General features: G+C 46.4%; 1 protein-coding gene across 1 annotated transcript; it reads right to left on the bottom strand.

Moving 5' to 3' along the window:
* Nucleotides 1-2,439: 2,439 nt before the first annotated feature.
* Rgcc (regulator of cell cycle) lies at nt 2,440-14,721 on the bottom strand. The gene is made up of 4 exons (XM_028752724.1): nt 14,542-14,721; nt 5,657-5,764; nt 3,985-4,047; nt 2,440-2,839 (listed from the first exon to the last, which is right to left on the bottom strand). The coding sequence occupies exons 1-4, from the start codon at nt 14,717-14,719 to the stop codon at nt 2,832-2,834; spliced, it is 357 nt and encodes a 118-aa protein (XP_028608557.1). The 5' UTR covers nt 14,720-14,721; the 3' UTR covers nt 2,440-2,831.
* Nucleotides 14,722-16,993: the final 2,272 nt, after the last annotated feature.

The following is a 16,993-nucleotide window of genomic DNA, read 5'->3' on the forward strand; positions in this document are numbered from 1 at the left end:
TAGCCACATGGTGGAATATTACTTTGTTATTCAAAGGAATGCCATGTGGATTAACCTTGGAAATATGCTAACAGAAGAACACAGTAATATAATTCCATGTAATGTGTCTAGAGTAGACAGATTCATACCGACAATGGGCAGTGATGATGGCTGTAATATCTGTGGATATGCCAAGAGCTGCAAAACTAAAATTTCAGTGAATCATGTCTCAAATTCTCCAAAAAAAAAAAAAAGTGTGGGGGTGGGGAACAGTGAGATAGCTCAGCCAGTAAAAGGCCTAGCCTGTACTAGCCTGCTGACTTGAATTTAATCCCGGAAACCCATTCAAAGGTGAAGGGAAAGAACTACCTCACAAAGATGTATTCCAACCTCCACACACACACTGTGGCACATGTGTGCATAACACACACACACACACACACACAAAGTTCTTTAAATTAAAAAGCAAGAGAAAATGTTTACATTGTACACAAAGCTTTCTTAGAAGATTAAGGAAAAGAAAACAAAGGTATCTTTTCACAATACCCTAAAAAAAGATAAAATCTTATTAGTTTTCAAACATGTGTTGCCAAGTGATTTTTTTACCACTGCAGGAGCACCATAGAAAGGACTCAACACAAACCTGGGCAGCATATGTTGATTAAATGTAACTTCTTCATACAATCAAGAAAATTGGTAACCAGTGTGTGAAGCAGCTGGCAGTACAACAGAGTCTGTGCACAATACCTAAAACCTGTGACCTCTAACCGTGGAAGAATGATGACTGCATGAGCCAGTAAGTAGTGTGACTGTTACTGTCACGATCAAATCTTATGACTGTTCGTGACACTCTACATGACCTGAAGCACAGTGGGTTTACACCAGCATCACCACAAATATGTAATGCGTCCTACTACAACACCATCATGGTGGCTGTGACATCATGAGGTACTGGAACACTTCCAGTTCTGTTGTGATCTGTAGGACTGTCATTGAATGTGGTCTGTCATCCACAGGAACTCAGGAAGGTCACTCTGCACCATGTGACTACACTTGTGGTCCTAGCTTGTTTTCTGTTGCTTCGATAAAGTTGTGAGCAAAAGCAGTTTGGGGAGGAAAGGGATTTCATGTGACTTACCTGTCATGTTTACTAAGGAAAACTCCATACAGGAACTCAAGCCTGAGCAGAGGCGGGAACCATGGAGAAATGCTACTTATGAGGTTACGAGGTTATCTTCAGTGGCTTTCTCAGTTTGCTTTCTTAAAGCTGCCAGGATCACCTGCTGAGTGATAGCACTGCCCAGATTGGGCCAGACCCTTCCACGTCAATCATTAATTAAACAAAAGCCCCAAAGATATGCCCACAGGCCAATCTGTTGGGCACAGTTCCTCAGTTGAGGTTCCCTCTCGAAGGTAACTCTAGTCTACTCAAGTTTACATAGCCAACCAGCACAAGGAATGTAGGGATGGGTACTGCGTCAGCAGCACTGGGTACTGCGTCAGCAGCACATATGCCAAGACTGGAACAGACGAAGCTCATTCAGCACAAGCCCTGGATGAGTATGACATAGAAAGTCATGAACTGGTCCATGGTTTTCATTTTCCTCGGTGGTGTAGCCACTGAGAAGTGGCTCTCCCTCTGGAATAAACAACCTCCCACCCACGCTCAGGCAAGAAACTCTAATCAAACTCCGGACCACACAAAAAGAAGACTTGAAAGTAGGAGGGTGACTTGCTGAGCAGGGTCCAGCAGGAGAGGAAGAGAATGAGGAGGGAATTGGGCTGTGTGTGACAATGACTAAAATGTATCATATAAAGATGTGACACTATCAAACAATAAAAGAAAAAATAAGCCAAAGGCACTTTTAAAAGATTTAGTTATTTTTATGTGTTTGAGTGGGATTTCTTCTGGCATATATGTCTGGGCAACACATGTATGTCTGCTGCCTGAGGAAGTCAGAGATTGTATTAGATTCCCCTAGAACTAGAGTTACAGGTAGTTGTGAGCAGCCTTTCAGGTGCTGAGAATTCTACCTGGGTCTTCTAGAAGAATAACCAGTGCTTCTAACTGCTGAGCCATCTCTCCAACTCCAAGGGAAAGACTTTTTTTTTTGAGATTTTATTTATTTATTTTATGTATGAGTGTTTGCCTAAGTGTGTGTGCACCACATGCCTGCAGTGCCAGAGGAAGCCAGAAGACGATGTCATATCCCCTGGCACTGGAGTGTATGAGAGGTGTGAGAGTGTATGTAGGTTCTGGGCATTGAACTCAACTCCTATAGAAGAGCAGCTAGTGCTATTAACCACTGAGCCTTCTCTCCAGCCCCACAAAGAAAAGGTTTTAAGAATGTAAGGAGTCCACGTTAGCACGCCACATGGGACTCTCACTAGGACTCCAGAAGCCAGTCATCCCACTAGGAAACTACTGAATGAAAATATGTTGACAGAAATAAGACAGCCTTCAAAGTACAGATCCCAGCTTAAATTTTATTTGTATACAAAAATATATTATGATGGGAAAGCTTATTATGACCTCCAACTATATATAAGTAATTACAAATATTTCCATAGAAGCATCTTAAATTATAGAAGAGTTATGTTTAAGGAGTAAAAACACATTAGATAGATCATCTCTTGAATATGGTACAGGTAGGTAAACAAAGTCAGCTTCACTGTCTGAACTGCCAAGAGATGGACCCAATGGCTAATGTTATGGTGAACCAAGAATGGCCAGATGGCAGGAGCCTCGGCTCTGCCCTCTCCCACAGCAGATTCTAGTAGCTGATTTTGCCAGGTCCTGGGAGCCTTCTGGAGTTTCACTCTTGTGGCATAAGGACCCCAGACTCCTTGCTTCACATACCTGAAAAGAGGACATAGAATAAGTTATCCCTGCCAGAGGTTCACAACTCCCATGCTTAACCACATCACATAGTCTCAGACGGGCATCAAAAGCAGAAGTTAATGGCAGGCTTCCCGTGCAATGTATGGCTGGTGAACTGGACTGACTAGGAGGCCAGCTGCAATTTGCATAAAGTAGACAGGCGTGTTGCATGGACTGATTACAAATTGTGCTGCAATTAGGATAATCTCTGTCAAAACAGGCCTGTGTCTTCTGATGTAGGATGGAGCAAAGGGGGCAATAAAACCATCAGGCAAATATAGAACGAGAGTGTTAAGAACACGGCTATTTTAAACAGGCTATTCTAAACTTAGCTATTGGGTCTGATGTTTTAGATTTTTACCTATTTGGCAGAGTAAAAACATAGAATACTCCTTGCAGAAAAAAAAAAAAAAAGATCACTTTCACTAAGTAATTAAGAAGCCAGAACACAAATTCTCCAAGGCTTAGCAAGTCCCCCAATGAGAAATGCTAACACCAGCAACCCTGCAGGTTGGGGCTGGTCCTTCTCCCTCCTGCAATCTTGTCCTTTTGAAGTAGAGCATACAGATGGTGTGGCAGTTCCTTCCTCTAACACAGGTCCCCACCTTACCCCCATTGCAACTTTGATTTGAAGTTTTCCATTTGGGGGACTGGGTTACACAAAATGGACAATGACAGTGAAATTCCCAAATGAGAAGCATATACTGAATCTGGCTGGCGAGTTGACATGGGTCAGACCTCTCACCCAGGCTCCTACGCCAAACCCGGGAAAATTACTCTGAGCAGACCAGACTTGTGGCTTGCTGGAGGAAGGCATATGTGACCACTCAGCCTTCTTCTCTCAGAACTGGAATCCACTGTGGACATCAGCAAAGCTCTCGCCATTTTCTAAACATGTCCTTGTGCACTGCTGACCTGCCTGCATACTGGGAAAGCAACTCAGCTACACTTCTGCAGGTTTATCCTCCAAACTGAGCCAATGAGATCCTGCTGCAGTACCTCGAGCAGCCTTGTGGCATAACTTCCTACCCCCGGGGCAAGCTGGGAAACATCAGAGCACATTATCAAAGGTGTGGCTCAGTGCTCTGCCCCCGTGATGTTTTAAGCATCAAACAAGTACTCACTTGCTAAGGTTCTGTCCAGATCGGCAATGAAGTCTTCGAGCTCTTTAGTGTCACCTAATTTGGCTGCAAAACAGAAAAGGATTCAGCTTCCCTCTCCGACATAGCTGATGGGGGATTTTTCCCAGGGATTATGGAAACTGTTATCTTCAGAGACCTCATGGGAGTGTGCCCCACACCAGACCTTAGTGTCTGTTCCACATTTACTTTCAACACAGCAACTGACTGGAGGCTAGCCTGGATGTTCCTCCTGTAGTTCTCTAGGCCCTCAGCCACCACCCCACCCACCACCCTAACCTGGAAGATCGGTCTCTCAGTGTTGTAAAAGGGGGTGGGGGATGGCAAATTGTGATGTTACTGGAGGATAGTACTGTGCTCCTCCAATGTGATGTGAGTGTAAAACTACTGCTGTTTCTTGTCAAAGTGGAACACAGAACGTGACAGCCTTACTTGACATGTCCAGAGTAGCACAGAGCTTCTGTCTAGACACTGCTGCCTCTGCAGCCAGAGACATACACTTTCCGTAGGTATTTTACTTTCTCCTGTATAGTTTGTCATTCATGCTTTCCTTGGAATACATTGCAAATATTATTCTTAGTCTCCCTTGCTGCCTACAACAGATCTTCGTTCTTAGCTTTCAAGTCCACTCGCCACAAGGGCCTTTTCTGCTTCTGTAATCGCTACCTCTGGAGGATTAGAAGCAGATCTGAGCAGTGTTTAAGCCATTCTCTAGACTTCGCTCTCCCTGGAGTGCACAGATCCATTACAGATCGGAGCTGCACAACGGCCGAATCCCCCGTGGCTGCCAACATTTGCGTTGAGAAGGGAATTTAAAAATATCTCTTTCAAGAAAGAAAGAAATTCTATTTGAATGCCACATGGAGACAAGTGGTGGAATCTTCACATCTCTTTAAGAGTTGGCTCCATTTTTATTGTCTTTTGCAACTATTTTCAGCAAGTTCAACTTTCCTTGGAGGGGGTAACTTCCTTTTGTTCTCAAAAGGGCTCCTGTCCAATGTAACAGAACATTCAGCTCTCTGGCTGGTGAGACTTGGCAGGTTCCGAAAACTAAGAACCACGTTCATGAAACGTTAACCCCTCTTTAGTCCGTTAGTACCTAAACAGAGAGAAGATGGAGCTGTTGCTTTGAATCATGTCCATCTTATTCTTTAAAAATATATTGGTACATGTGTGTGTGTGTATGTATGTATGTATGTATGTATGTATGTATGTATACATGTGGGGATCAGAGGATCTCCACCAAGGAGGTTCCAGAGATCAAACTCAGCTTCTTGGGCTCGGCAGCAAGCACCCTTTCCCACACTGAGCCAACTCAATAGCCCCATGTTAGATCATTCTGCTAAATTTTGTCACCCAAAAGCCCTGGGGTAAATAGTTAATGAAATTTAAAAAGAATCTTCTCATTGTTGCAAAGCCAAATGGCTGAGTTGTATCTTCTGGAACCAAGTCTGGGAGGACAATGAGGGGCACGCCCTTCTGCCACAAGACATGCAGCCCAAATCCCACGGAACAGCTCGCTCACTGTGCACTCTGCCACCCAGACCCTTGGTCTCATCTCTTTGCTTTGTGTGCTGCGAAAGGGAAAGCCTCGCTGAGGAGGGGGTGGGGTGGGGGTGGGGAAAAGAGAAACAGTCCAGTTATTTGGTGAGGTCACCTTTCCGAGGAGTGACAGCGGAGGACAGGAGAGCTGGAGTGGAGTCTGTTGGAGAATTCAGCTTCTCGTCACTGAAGGTGAAGCTGTCCCTGTACAGTGAGTCTGCACCTTTTGAGGAAGGAAGCCATATTCATTAGGAGCTGGATTCACCAAACCACACGCTTGTCAGTCTGTCTACAGTACCCAGTAGTTAATCTTCCAAAGAATCAGATGTTACAGATCTATATTTTAAAAAGCAGTCCAGTTCCCAATTTAGGCTCCTAAATGATGTTAGGCAAGGAAATGTGTCTGTGCATCCAGTCAAGTCCACTGGCAACCTCTGTGCCTCTTTAAAAAAAAAAAAAGCAAAAACCAATTAAGAGGACCAGACCTCTTATACCCAGGAGTCTACTGGCCAGACCCTGGCTGATGGGATGAGGGATGGAATATGACATTGCCTGGTTGGTAGGGTGCTTGTCCAGAAGGCCTGGCCCTGGGTTCAGTCTCCAGCACCACATAAATTAGGCACAGTGGTGAAAGACTAGGAGTTAGACAGACTCCCTTGTAGGCAGACAGATAGGCAGAGGGCCATGGTTAGATAATAAAGGTAGAGAACTCCCAAGATGGCAGGCTTCTTCCTCAGCTTCCTGACTTGAAACAAAAGCCTGGCAGTTTAAGCCAAAGGTCTTGTAGGCTTTTGTCTCCCACCCTCAGGCTCTCTGCTGAAGGACTGGCTCAACAAGTTCAAGTGTGGATCAGGACAGGTTACACAACAGCTGTGGGCCAACCACCTATCCTATCCTTCAAACCGACCAGCCCTAAATTAGGGGAGGAAACTCTGTAGTCTTAAAAAAATAATAATAATAACCCAGCTTCTGTTCTAGAGAGGGTCTTTTTCTGTGTGTCTGACACATGTAAGTGTTTCCTCACCCCCCAAAACCACCATTCTTCAAGTGCTAATTCTGTCTGCTCCTGTTTGCAGGATTTGAGAGGTCTCTGCGGCTCCTGCTGCAGTCAAGATTTTTCCTGCCTTTCAATGCTTTAACTGGTAGAGAAAACAAACCTGAGCAGGAGCCCTGGACTGTATCAGTGGCACACCAGTCAGTGGCACACCAGTCAGTGGCACACCAGTCAGTGGCACACCGGTGATCCCAGCACTCTGGAGGTAGAAATAGGAAGATCAGAAATTCAAGGTCATCCTTAGCTACATACGGACTTTGAGGCCATCCTGACACCAGAAATACATGAGGCTCTGTTTTTTGTTTTGTTTTTGTTTTGTTTTGTTTTTTTTAAAAAAAATAGGGAGTAAGGACTAAAGAGATGACTCATCAGTTAAGAGCTAGCTGCTTTTCCAGAGGACATGGGTTCAATTCCCATTACCAACCTAGCAGCTCCCAACAATCTGTAACTACAGCTCTCGCAATCTAATGTCCTTTCCTGGTCTCCCCAGGCACCAAGAATACAAGTGATACATACATGTGGGGCATAACACTCATACACATAAGTCAAATTTAAACAATCAAAATGTAGGATCGTTTTTCATGAAAAATATTCTCTTCCTTCTAAACACTTTCCAAATATAAGCACAATGTTGGGCCCTATATCGAATTAATTTCCTTTCCTTGCTCCTGAGTCTTGATCACATAGTTCCCAAGATTCTGCACTCCTGTACTGTCCAAAACAAAGATTGTTTTTGTTCTTGTCTGTTCATCCATTACAATCAAAGGACTTCACAGTTCCTCCTATTCTTACACCCCAAATGTCAAAGCAGCAGTCAGCAGAGTCCCTGCCAGGCTGCACCAGGACCAGCTACTGCAAGCTCAACGGTGCTGAAAGAGGGCATATTCTGGGCCTCAATTTACCCATCAATAAGATAGGTGGACTGGACAATCCTTCCAGGCTCTCCCAGTTCTGAGATTCTAAGTCCTGTCGAGAAGGAGGAAGCCAGCCCTGCTCTGAGAATGTGACAGGGACGCTCTAAGACAGAGGTTAACGGAAGCAGGATGTGGCCCCAGAGGTGGTGGAGAGGAAGCCAGTTTTCTGGTTAAAATCGAAAGGAAAGCAAAGCCAGCCAGGGTACTGCAGGTGCTCTGGAAAGGCCCCGGGGGTGAGCAGCTGAGGAGAGCCTGCCCAGGCCCCTGCTCACCCGGAGGCTCCTGTCCTTCAAGCCGTTTCCCTGTATTCAGGGAGAGGAAACACATCTTGCTCTAGTTCCATCAACACAAAATGAACTTGTCTAAATTATTTGTTAATGTGCTCAGAATGAAAGAAAATCAGGCTTCCGAAAGAAGTTTCTAGTCCTGTGAGAATTGGGCTCTTTCCCTCAAAGGCTGCCACGTCTCCTCAAGTTGTCTTGTTTCCTCTGCCTTCCAACCACCTTCTTGTCATCTTTTCTGGCTCCACCTCCCCCACTTTTTCCAAACATGTCCAGAAGATCCTCATGAGCAGCCCTCATAATCTTTCCTTCCTTTAAGAGTTGTAGCCTAGATTACCTTAAAGGACCATGGTCATTTTTCAGGGCTTTGATGACAAACCCATACTGAGATTTTCAACACTGAACCTTAAAACCATACTTCCCCTCCAAAAAAACTTTATAACTCACTCCCACTTCCCACACCCAGAATGCTGGTCCTTGAAATGTGAGACCAACTGTGTTCTGGTAACACCAGGAACACCACCGATTTCTCCCTCTGAGACTACTACTTCCGGTGTACATGTCTGGCCTCAGCCCTACTTCCCAAGTGTACTTGACAATGGGACACGTTGTGCCCATCTTCTTAGGATGTTGGAACTCTCTAGAATTTGACTTGGAAGCCCTTCTGCTTGTTTTTTCCCCCCATCTGAGTCCACCTGTAGAGCAGCAGCAGCAGTGGTCGAAACCCCATCCCCTGCACACAGGAAAGTACACCGCTCACATCCGTTGCAGATCCCTGCTATCTCTGACTGGAGAGCATCACTGCTATCTCTATCAATCACCAGGGGGGATCACCACAGATACAGACTGAGAAACATATGAAGAGAAGAGAGAGTCATCTTTGGTGGCCAAAAAAAAAAAAAAAAAAAAAAAGCCACAGAGAGACCCAGAGGAAGCCGGCTATAAGCCAGGAGAGAATACCAAGCCCTTGCCACTTTATCCTTGTCTCTTAAAGGCATCCAAGAACATCGTCCCATCCTTAGACCAGAGTTCTGGCTCTGAGACTCACTAACCCAGAGCTTAAAGGCCGCCCCCGCTCCCCGCTCTCTATCTCTCAGAACAGCTGGCACTTAAGAGACACTTTCAATACCACACCTCATTCCACCTCTCCCTGCACACACCACAGTCCTGCCCTAGCTTTGAACTTCATTTCGGTTCAGCTCCAAACCTCCAGAAGCTTCACATCCACATATAATCAGGCTGGTTCACCTTCTAAACAATTGAGCCGACTACTATTGGCTGTTTAAAGAGGCAATAACCTCAACATGGAAAAAGCCATTACAAAAGAGAACGTTAGAGTAAAGAACATCCACGGAGAAGTAAGGAAGGCCTCATCCCTGACAGTATGGAGAGGCTGTGGGGAAGAAGCCATAGTCTCAGGGGACCATCCTGGCTTGCCTTTGAGCCTTCAAAATCTAGTCCATGTGATAAATTCCTTAACCTACTCATTTCCTTCAAGGTCAGGAAATAGAGGCAGAATCTGATTTTGACATGACAAATCAATTCAGTTGTAAGCCAGGCTGTCTGCTCCATGTTTGCCTCATTGCCTCTCACAGTGAGGGAGGAAGAGGGGAGAAAATACAGCATCTATATAACCCATACATACAGAGTCAGGTCGACATGGCCTGTGTTCACTTCCCTTCTCCCTGCCCCGGCCCCTCACACACCACACCACACACACACACACACACACACACGCACGCACGCACGCACGCACACACCACATTCTCTCTCTCTCTCTCTCTCTCTCTCTCTCTCTCTCTCTCTCTCTCTCTCTTTCATGTCCTGTCAGCTCATTACTTCACCATGGTTCTACCTGCTTTCCATGTTTCCATAAGCCCTGGGCCAACTCTAGGTTCTACTTTGTTTGACCCTAAGTACCTGTAGCCATGCCGCTGTAGAGAGGACGGGGAGCACAGGCCATGGGACAGGCAGTGACAACCTACACATTCTGTATATGATGCTGTGGCTGCATAATGATTTGATTTTCGAGTTCCTAGAAAAATAGAGACCAGCAGGTCCAGGAAGGAGGACATCATCACTGAAAGAAAAAGAGTCAAGATTCTGAACCCTGACTACCCACTATTTTCAGATTATAGCATTTAAAAAAAAAAGTTTCTCTCTTCAGAGGTAATTAATCAAGAATCCAGAGATACCCAGACACTGAACTTCTTTACCCAGTATTTCCCCCAAACAAGCTATTACTAAGAAGCCTGCATGAACAGAATCTACAGTTTATGGTAGATGAATAGGTAAGCCAGGTTCAGCCTCCTGCTGTGTTCACTCCCTTAGAACTCTAGTTCTTGCAAAAATAATATTCAGCCAGTCTGATAAAATGAAGCAGTGTGTCTCTGGCTGATAGCACAGACATGTATTGCTGTCCCACCCCACTATCTGGTGTTGTCATGATCAAGGGAGCCAGTAATGATCTGAGAAACCTTTATATGTGGGAAGGTAGACCTTAAAGCATCTACTTTAGACTGCCTTGAAGGCCCACCTCTCTAGAATCAAATCCCCACTACAAATATCCTTTAAATTCCTGATTCATGTAATGCATTGAAGTCTCAAATTCTGGGACTGGGGTTTCCTAAGGGACTATCAAAAAAATAAACAAAAGCATATTACATACACAGCCCTTAACTTTAGGTATGCCCACCAAGTATAAGAAATTCCATAATACAAACAGAAGCTTTGTTTAAAAGAAAGATATAGATTTTTTTTATTTTAGTTTGGGGGGTTGGGAGAAAGGTAATTTAGGGTTAGAACTGACACATGCTACCCCAGAGAAAAGTAAAACCACAGACAGTGAGCCTTGCCCGGAGCGCCTGTAAATATAGAACAGTCCCACACATCTGTAGCAAGTGAACTACAGTAATTAACCAAGAGAAAGGAAGCCCTGGGTCTGTGGCACTGTTCCCACAGGGAATGGCAGGCATGAGGGGGGCCTTTCTTCTCCTCCAATTCTAAATTCTGACAGCTTCAGTGAAGCGTGGCACTGTGACAAAGAATCCTGGGTCTCTGTTTGATCATTGTGCCCCAGCTACCCTCTGGAATGGTCCTGACCCTCTAAGATGGTTTGCCAGGTATCAGAGAATAAGACCCGTCACTCACTCAGTTCCTAGCATGGTACCAGGTGTCTGGAGGACTCCTACCTGGCCTCACCCTCTCACATCTTGACAGGTTTAAACGCCTGATGCCTCAGCTCCATTAGCTACCGGCTTGGTAACTGTCATTCTGGTTTAGAGGATCCCTAAGGCCTTCTCTCTCAGGACCAGACCAGAATATTCTAAGCAAAGCTATGTAGATGTTCTAAGCCTTGCTATGCTAAAGAACCCACCCAGTTCCTTATTCTCCCCAAACATCTACAGTCTCCTCAGCTACAGCACGGACAGCAGACCTCAGACCTTCCCTACTAAACAGCAGCGCACTTGCCCTCTCATGGGATGACTTATGTGGGACTCCAATATATAAGAATCGCACCTTGGTTTCATCTTTAAAGCCTTAAATCAATAATAATAATATAATAAACCATTTACAAAGTCAACCAGTAGAAGCATACAATTAAGACATGGGTCAAAAATTGGGGTAGAATGAGTGAAGATTTTGTTAAACCCACTTAAAGACTCATGCTGTACTTTTTTTTTTAAAAAAGTACTGAAAAAGAGCTGGATGGTGGCGCACACTTTTAAGCCTATCACCTGGATCTCTGTGAGTCTGAGGCCAGCCTGGTTTACATAGTGAGTTCCAGGATAGCCAGAGCTACATAGTAAGACCCAGACTTGAAATAACATAAATAAATAAATAAATAAATAAACCCAAAGATATTCAACTTCTACAGCATCCCAAAGGCTGAAGCCTGAAGACTGCTTTTCTAGCTCCCAATTGCACTGCCCTTTTACTGAGAATCTTAAACCTGTTCCTCAAAGAGTGCTATAGGAGAGACACAGCCCTTTTTAAAACCCATTTTCCCTTATCCCCAGTGTGAATGTGTGTGCCTATGTGTTTGAGTGGTGCCCCTGGAGGCCAAAGGTGTCAGATCCTGGAGCTAGAGTTCCAGGCAGGGCAGTTGTGAGTTGTCAACACAGGTGTTAGGAACCAAAGTCTGGTCCTTTTGAAAAGCAAGACCTGTCTTTAACCTCTGAGTCATCACTCCAGTCCCACAACCTGGTTTTTTTCCTTTTTTTTTTTTTTTTTTTTTAATGAGGAAAGAAAAGTATTTTTCAAAAATCAGGACTGTTCATCATCTAGGTCCACAGACCTTTGATCCTGAAAGCCTTGAAGAAGACCTGCAATACCATATATAAAAAGATACATGATCTGAGCTTGAGGGAATGCCGGGCTACTCCCAAGTTCTGGCTCACATGTTAGCCAACCTTACATGAAGACAGAGCAAGGCCATAGATGGCCAGTCTGAGTTCTGTTATTTTATCAACAAAACTAATGAAGATAAAAGTGGCTAACTTGTAGGACTGTGGTAAAGATTTTGTGTGATAACATTCAAAGAACAGCCAGAGATGGCTGATAACAAGAGCTAACACGTTACAACCATAGCAACTCCAGGGAGGGCTTGCTAAAAGTAAGCTAGCTGCTGCAGCCACCATGATAAACCTGACTGGCCCTCTCAGGAGAGCTAAGTTTCAGTGGGCTGTACCCCTCCCAAACATTCACTTCCACCAAACAAACAGACGATTATTAGGAATGTCTGCACTCCGTTCCTGGAGATAATTAAGACATGCATATTCTGTGTCCTTAAGAAAGCATTACTTAGATGCACACAAATCCCACCAAGACAATTTCTAAGCACACAGGGAACAAACCGAATTGACAGCGAAGACCAAGCTCATCTGTGCTTTCTTAGATCCTTCCCGTTACTTCTCTAACCACCACAGTAAAAGCTTAAGGTAACAACAATACACAGAGATATGCCTAAGAAAACTGCAAATTCTATCAACTCTCTCCCAAACTGTTAAGAAACTGTCTGTAGTGAATTCTCTTTTAAGACTCCTAAAAACACACCCTGGATCCAAAACCCCTCCTGGCAGAACTACCTGGTGGGTGCTGTCCACTGTCACTGCACAGGTTCAGACTCTAATCTAGATTGAGGCTGTGGCTTAGCAAGGAGCTGTCCTTGACTACAGAGCAGCAGAGACAGACCTAGCCTTCTCTTCTGTGGAGAAGAGAATTTATACACGATGAAAACTTTGTTCCTTGTGCCAGTGGAAGGAGATATATTCAAGTTACACCACAGCTATGGAGACAAATTTCCAAAGTAAGGCTTCACTTGAAGGCTGAGAACAAGTGACCAGGTCATTGGCATCAAAACACAAAAGTTCTAAATGGAAATAAACAGGTCACCAGCCCTCTTCCATCCCCCATCACCTCCTATGTCACCTGGCGATCTCTGCAGGCTGCTAAGGAAAATCAAACTGTAGCTTGGGTTTCAGATTCAAATCCTGACCAGGATGTCAAACATTATCCCTTCTGAGGACAGCTCTGGCTCAGAACCTTCACCCAGTTACAAAGGAAGAACTTTCTAGATTTCAAAACAACAATATGACTTTTACTCCCAGAATCGGGGACAGCACAATTGGTGATATCTGAGCCTGTATCTAGGGACCAAGGGCACATGTACAAACAGAATTTAAAGTTCACATTGAAAAACAGTGAATAAGCCAAGATTTGAAAACAATTATGTAATAATAAAAAGTCACTACACTTACTGTTCTTGCAGGTCACTTGAGTTACTGAAAACCATCTCTCTTTCCCTCCCTCCCTCACCTCCCCTTTCTTTCTACCAAGGTTATTAGGACAGAGGAATTGTGGAAAAGGTCACTAGGATGAACCTCTCTGGGTAATCTGGAGGGTGAGCATGCCCGAAACCCTGTACTTGAACTCAGCAGCCCAGCGGGAGATTGTTTCAAAAGGGCCCGGAGTGGCGAAAGAGCCTGGGAGCTCAGCGGAAAGTGAACGAAGTTATTTCAAATATTCCAAAACCAGCAGCTTATGAAATCATTGGGTTTCATAAATGTTTCATTATTGTGCTCACCCGTGTCCCCAAGTCCCCCAACACCCATTCTGGAAAAGGAAAGGGAGGGTGCTGTTGGTCTAGTGTTTTGCCTAGCATGCAAGAAGCCTTAGGTCTGACCCCCCAGCGTTGCCTAAACTGATGTGCCTAAATGTGGTGGCACTTCGCTGTAATCCCAGCACCCTGAAGCCCAAGGAAGGAGGAGGATCAGAGGTTAGAGGTCATCCTCAGCTACATAGATCACCTTGGGAAGATCTCAATAAAATAAAAAATGAAGAGCGAGGAGAAAGGCGGGAAAACTGTTGGAAGGCCTTTTTGGACACCCAGGAGTTCAAACCCTCAGGCCTCACCTGCCATGATACACACCTGGCATGACAGGTAGACCCGCAGCTCTTTAAGAGCGCCCCCCATACCTCTCTCCCCCAAGAATGCCTTAATGACCACCACCACCACCACCCAACACACACACACACACACACACACACACACACACACACACACACACACACACCCTGCACACCTTGGGCTAAAGACTCAGAAAGTCAACTCTCCAGGCGTGCCAGTGCAGATCCTCAGGTCTGAGTTTCTCCCAGACATCGTGCCTCTGTTTACAGATAGCCCAGGTGACTCTAGAGCTCTGGGAAGCCTGAGCCTGAGGGTTACTGACTTCAACAGAGCTTCACTTACTCTCGGAGTCGCTGAAGCCGCTGCTGTCACTGACGCTGGCGCTGCTGCGCCGCTTCATGCGCTCCAGGTGCTCCTCATAGTGGAAGTGGCGCTCGTGGAAGGGCGACGCGAAGTCGGCCAGCACCGCGTCGAACTCGCACAGCACGTCCGTCAGGTCTGCGGCGGCCGCGGAGTCCATGGCCGGGGCTGGGGGAGGGCACAGAGGGGATCTGGAGAGGCGGCCAGCGTTCCCTAGAATGGCTAACTTCCCTCTGCCTTTGCCGGTGACAGCCACGCAGTCAGTTACTTCGTAACCTCTCAACCACCCTCTAAAGCGTTTGTCACCGGACACAGACGAGAAGCGGCCTCCGTGGGTGGAAAGTCTGGAAAGTCACCTAACCCACCCCACCCGCTTTCCAACTTGTGCCCACGCTCGCTCCCTGGAGCGCGTGGCGGCAGGGAGTCTGAGTCAGCAAGCACCCGTTACGTGTCCAGGCTCGGGTTCCTTGTCCCCCGTGAGAAACCAAGCTAAACCTGCATCGGATGAGCGATTCCGGGGACCAGATGCCAGGGTGATGAAGGGTAGAAGAGTGGGCAGTGGAGGGAGACCATAGCTACCTCTGTTCTCTGGTCCCTACCTGCAGGCTCCGGCTCTCAGGGGCCCCGGAGCTGAGTGTAGTTTAACGTGGACGCAGTCCCTGACTTCGATCACGGGGCGCAGAGGTGGAGGGGATACCCCCAAACAGGCACTCACCTGCGGCTGCCGCCGCCGCGGGGCTGCTCTGGGCCGAGGGCGGCTTCATGGAGAGATTGCTCGGTGACACGCGTAGCAGAGATGCTGCGAGGTGTCGGCCCTGGTGGCTGCCGCCTGCACTGCGGTCCGCTCGCGTGGCTGTGCCTTGCTCCTTGCCGAGCCTGAGCGCTAGCTACTCGCCTGCGCCGCCACCCGCCAGCTACACAGTCTTATAGCCACGGGCAGGGGCGGGGTGGGGCGGGGCCGCTGAGTAAGTCCCAGACGACCTAGGGGGACGCCCCTGCCCACCCACCCCCTACCCACGGCACCGCCCTAGCCACGCGCTGGCCTCCGGAGAACCGCAGTGACGACTGGTGTCGCCGGAGCCCAGGTTACCGTCCCAAATATTTACCCGCCGCTTTCTCTACCACCCTGACAACCCGACCTAAGGAAGTGTCTTTGCGGGCATCGGAGTTCTCCAAGAGGTTGTCCTGTTTCCCGCCTTCTGGCGGAGCCTCCTTGAGCCTCAGTTTCCTCATGTATGAAATGGAACTGCAAAGGCAGAGCCTTCTTGCTTGCTGCAAAAATAAAGGAACTGAGGGCCTCAGTAGGTTGTGCGAGGAACCAGTCTCCGTCTGATTTTTCTCTTACAAGATGGTGTGTGGACAGGGTGGACAGCCGAGGGCTGTGGGTTGCAGTGAATGCAGTCTTCGATTTAGATGATCTCAGAGTGTAGAGCACCACACGGACAGATGCATTCTGGTACAGGGCCCATATGATTGAGCATCCATACTTAGCACGGCCCAGTATAATTCCTGCCTCAGGTGACCAACTGTCCTTTGCCCCAGATAGCTATTTAAAAGTACAATAAGAGAGCCGGGCGGTGGTGGCGCACGCCTTTAATCCCAGCACTTGGGAGGCAGAGGCAGGCGGATCTCTGAGTTCGAGGCCAGCCTGGTCTACAGAGTGAGTTCCAGGACAGCCAGGGCTACACAGAGAAACCCTGTCTCGAAAAACCAAAAAAAAAAAAAAAAAGTTACAAAAGTACAATAAGAGGCCCGCTGATGGCCTGTGTCCCTAGTCCCAGCCCTAAGGAGGATGGAAGGGGGGGGGGGTCTAGGCAAGAGGATGGAGATTTGAGGATACACTGTGTAAATAAACTACACAGCGCAATCCTGCCTGTAAAGTGCTTACTGTGCACGCATGAAGATCTGAGTTCAAGCCCCAAAATCCATATTTAAAAAATCCAAACTGGATGGACACCCATTTATAATCCCAGCCCTGAGAGGCAGAGGCTGGCAAATCCCTGGGGCGCCACAGCCTATCCCAAAGTGAGAACTCCAAGCCAAGGAAAAGCTGTATCTTAAAAACAGAGGTGGGAAGTGCCTGAGGAATCAATCACTTTTGAAGGTACCACTGACCTTGACAGGCACAACATACACCTGTCTGCATACCTGCACATGCTACACACACACACACACACACTAAATTAATTAAATGTAAAGTTAGGGGTTAAGTGGTGGCTGGGAATATGATTTAGTGTAAAGTGTTTGCCTAGCCCTGGTGAGCCCTGAGTTTGAAGGCTCATCCTCAGACCTAAAAAAAATAAATAAATAAATACTTTTCATAAATAAATGTAAAACAATCGAAATGGAATAAAATGAAAAATATCAGTCCCTTAACTACTCTAGACACTTTCAAGTGATCAACGGCCATCATCCCAGAATCTTTGGACAGTGT

Source organism: Grammomys surdaster, unplaced genomic scaffold (genome assembly GCF_004785775.1).
Source record: "Grammomys surdaster isolate TR1022 unplaced genomic scaffold, NIH_TR_1.0 125934, whole genome shotgun sequence".
Taxonomy (NCBI): domain Eukaryota; kingdom Metazoa; phylum Chordata; class Mammalia; order Rodentia; family Muridae; genus Grammomys; species Grammomys surdaster.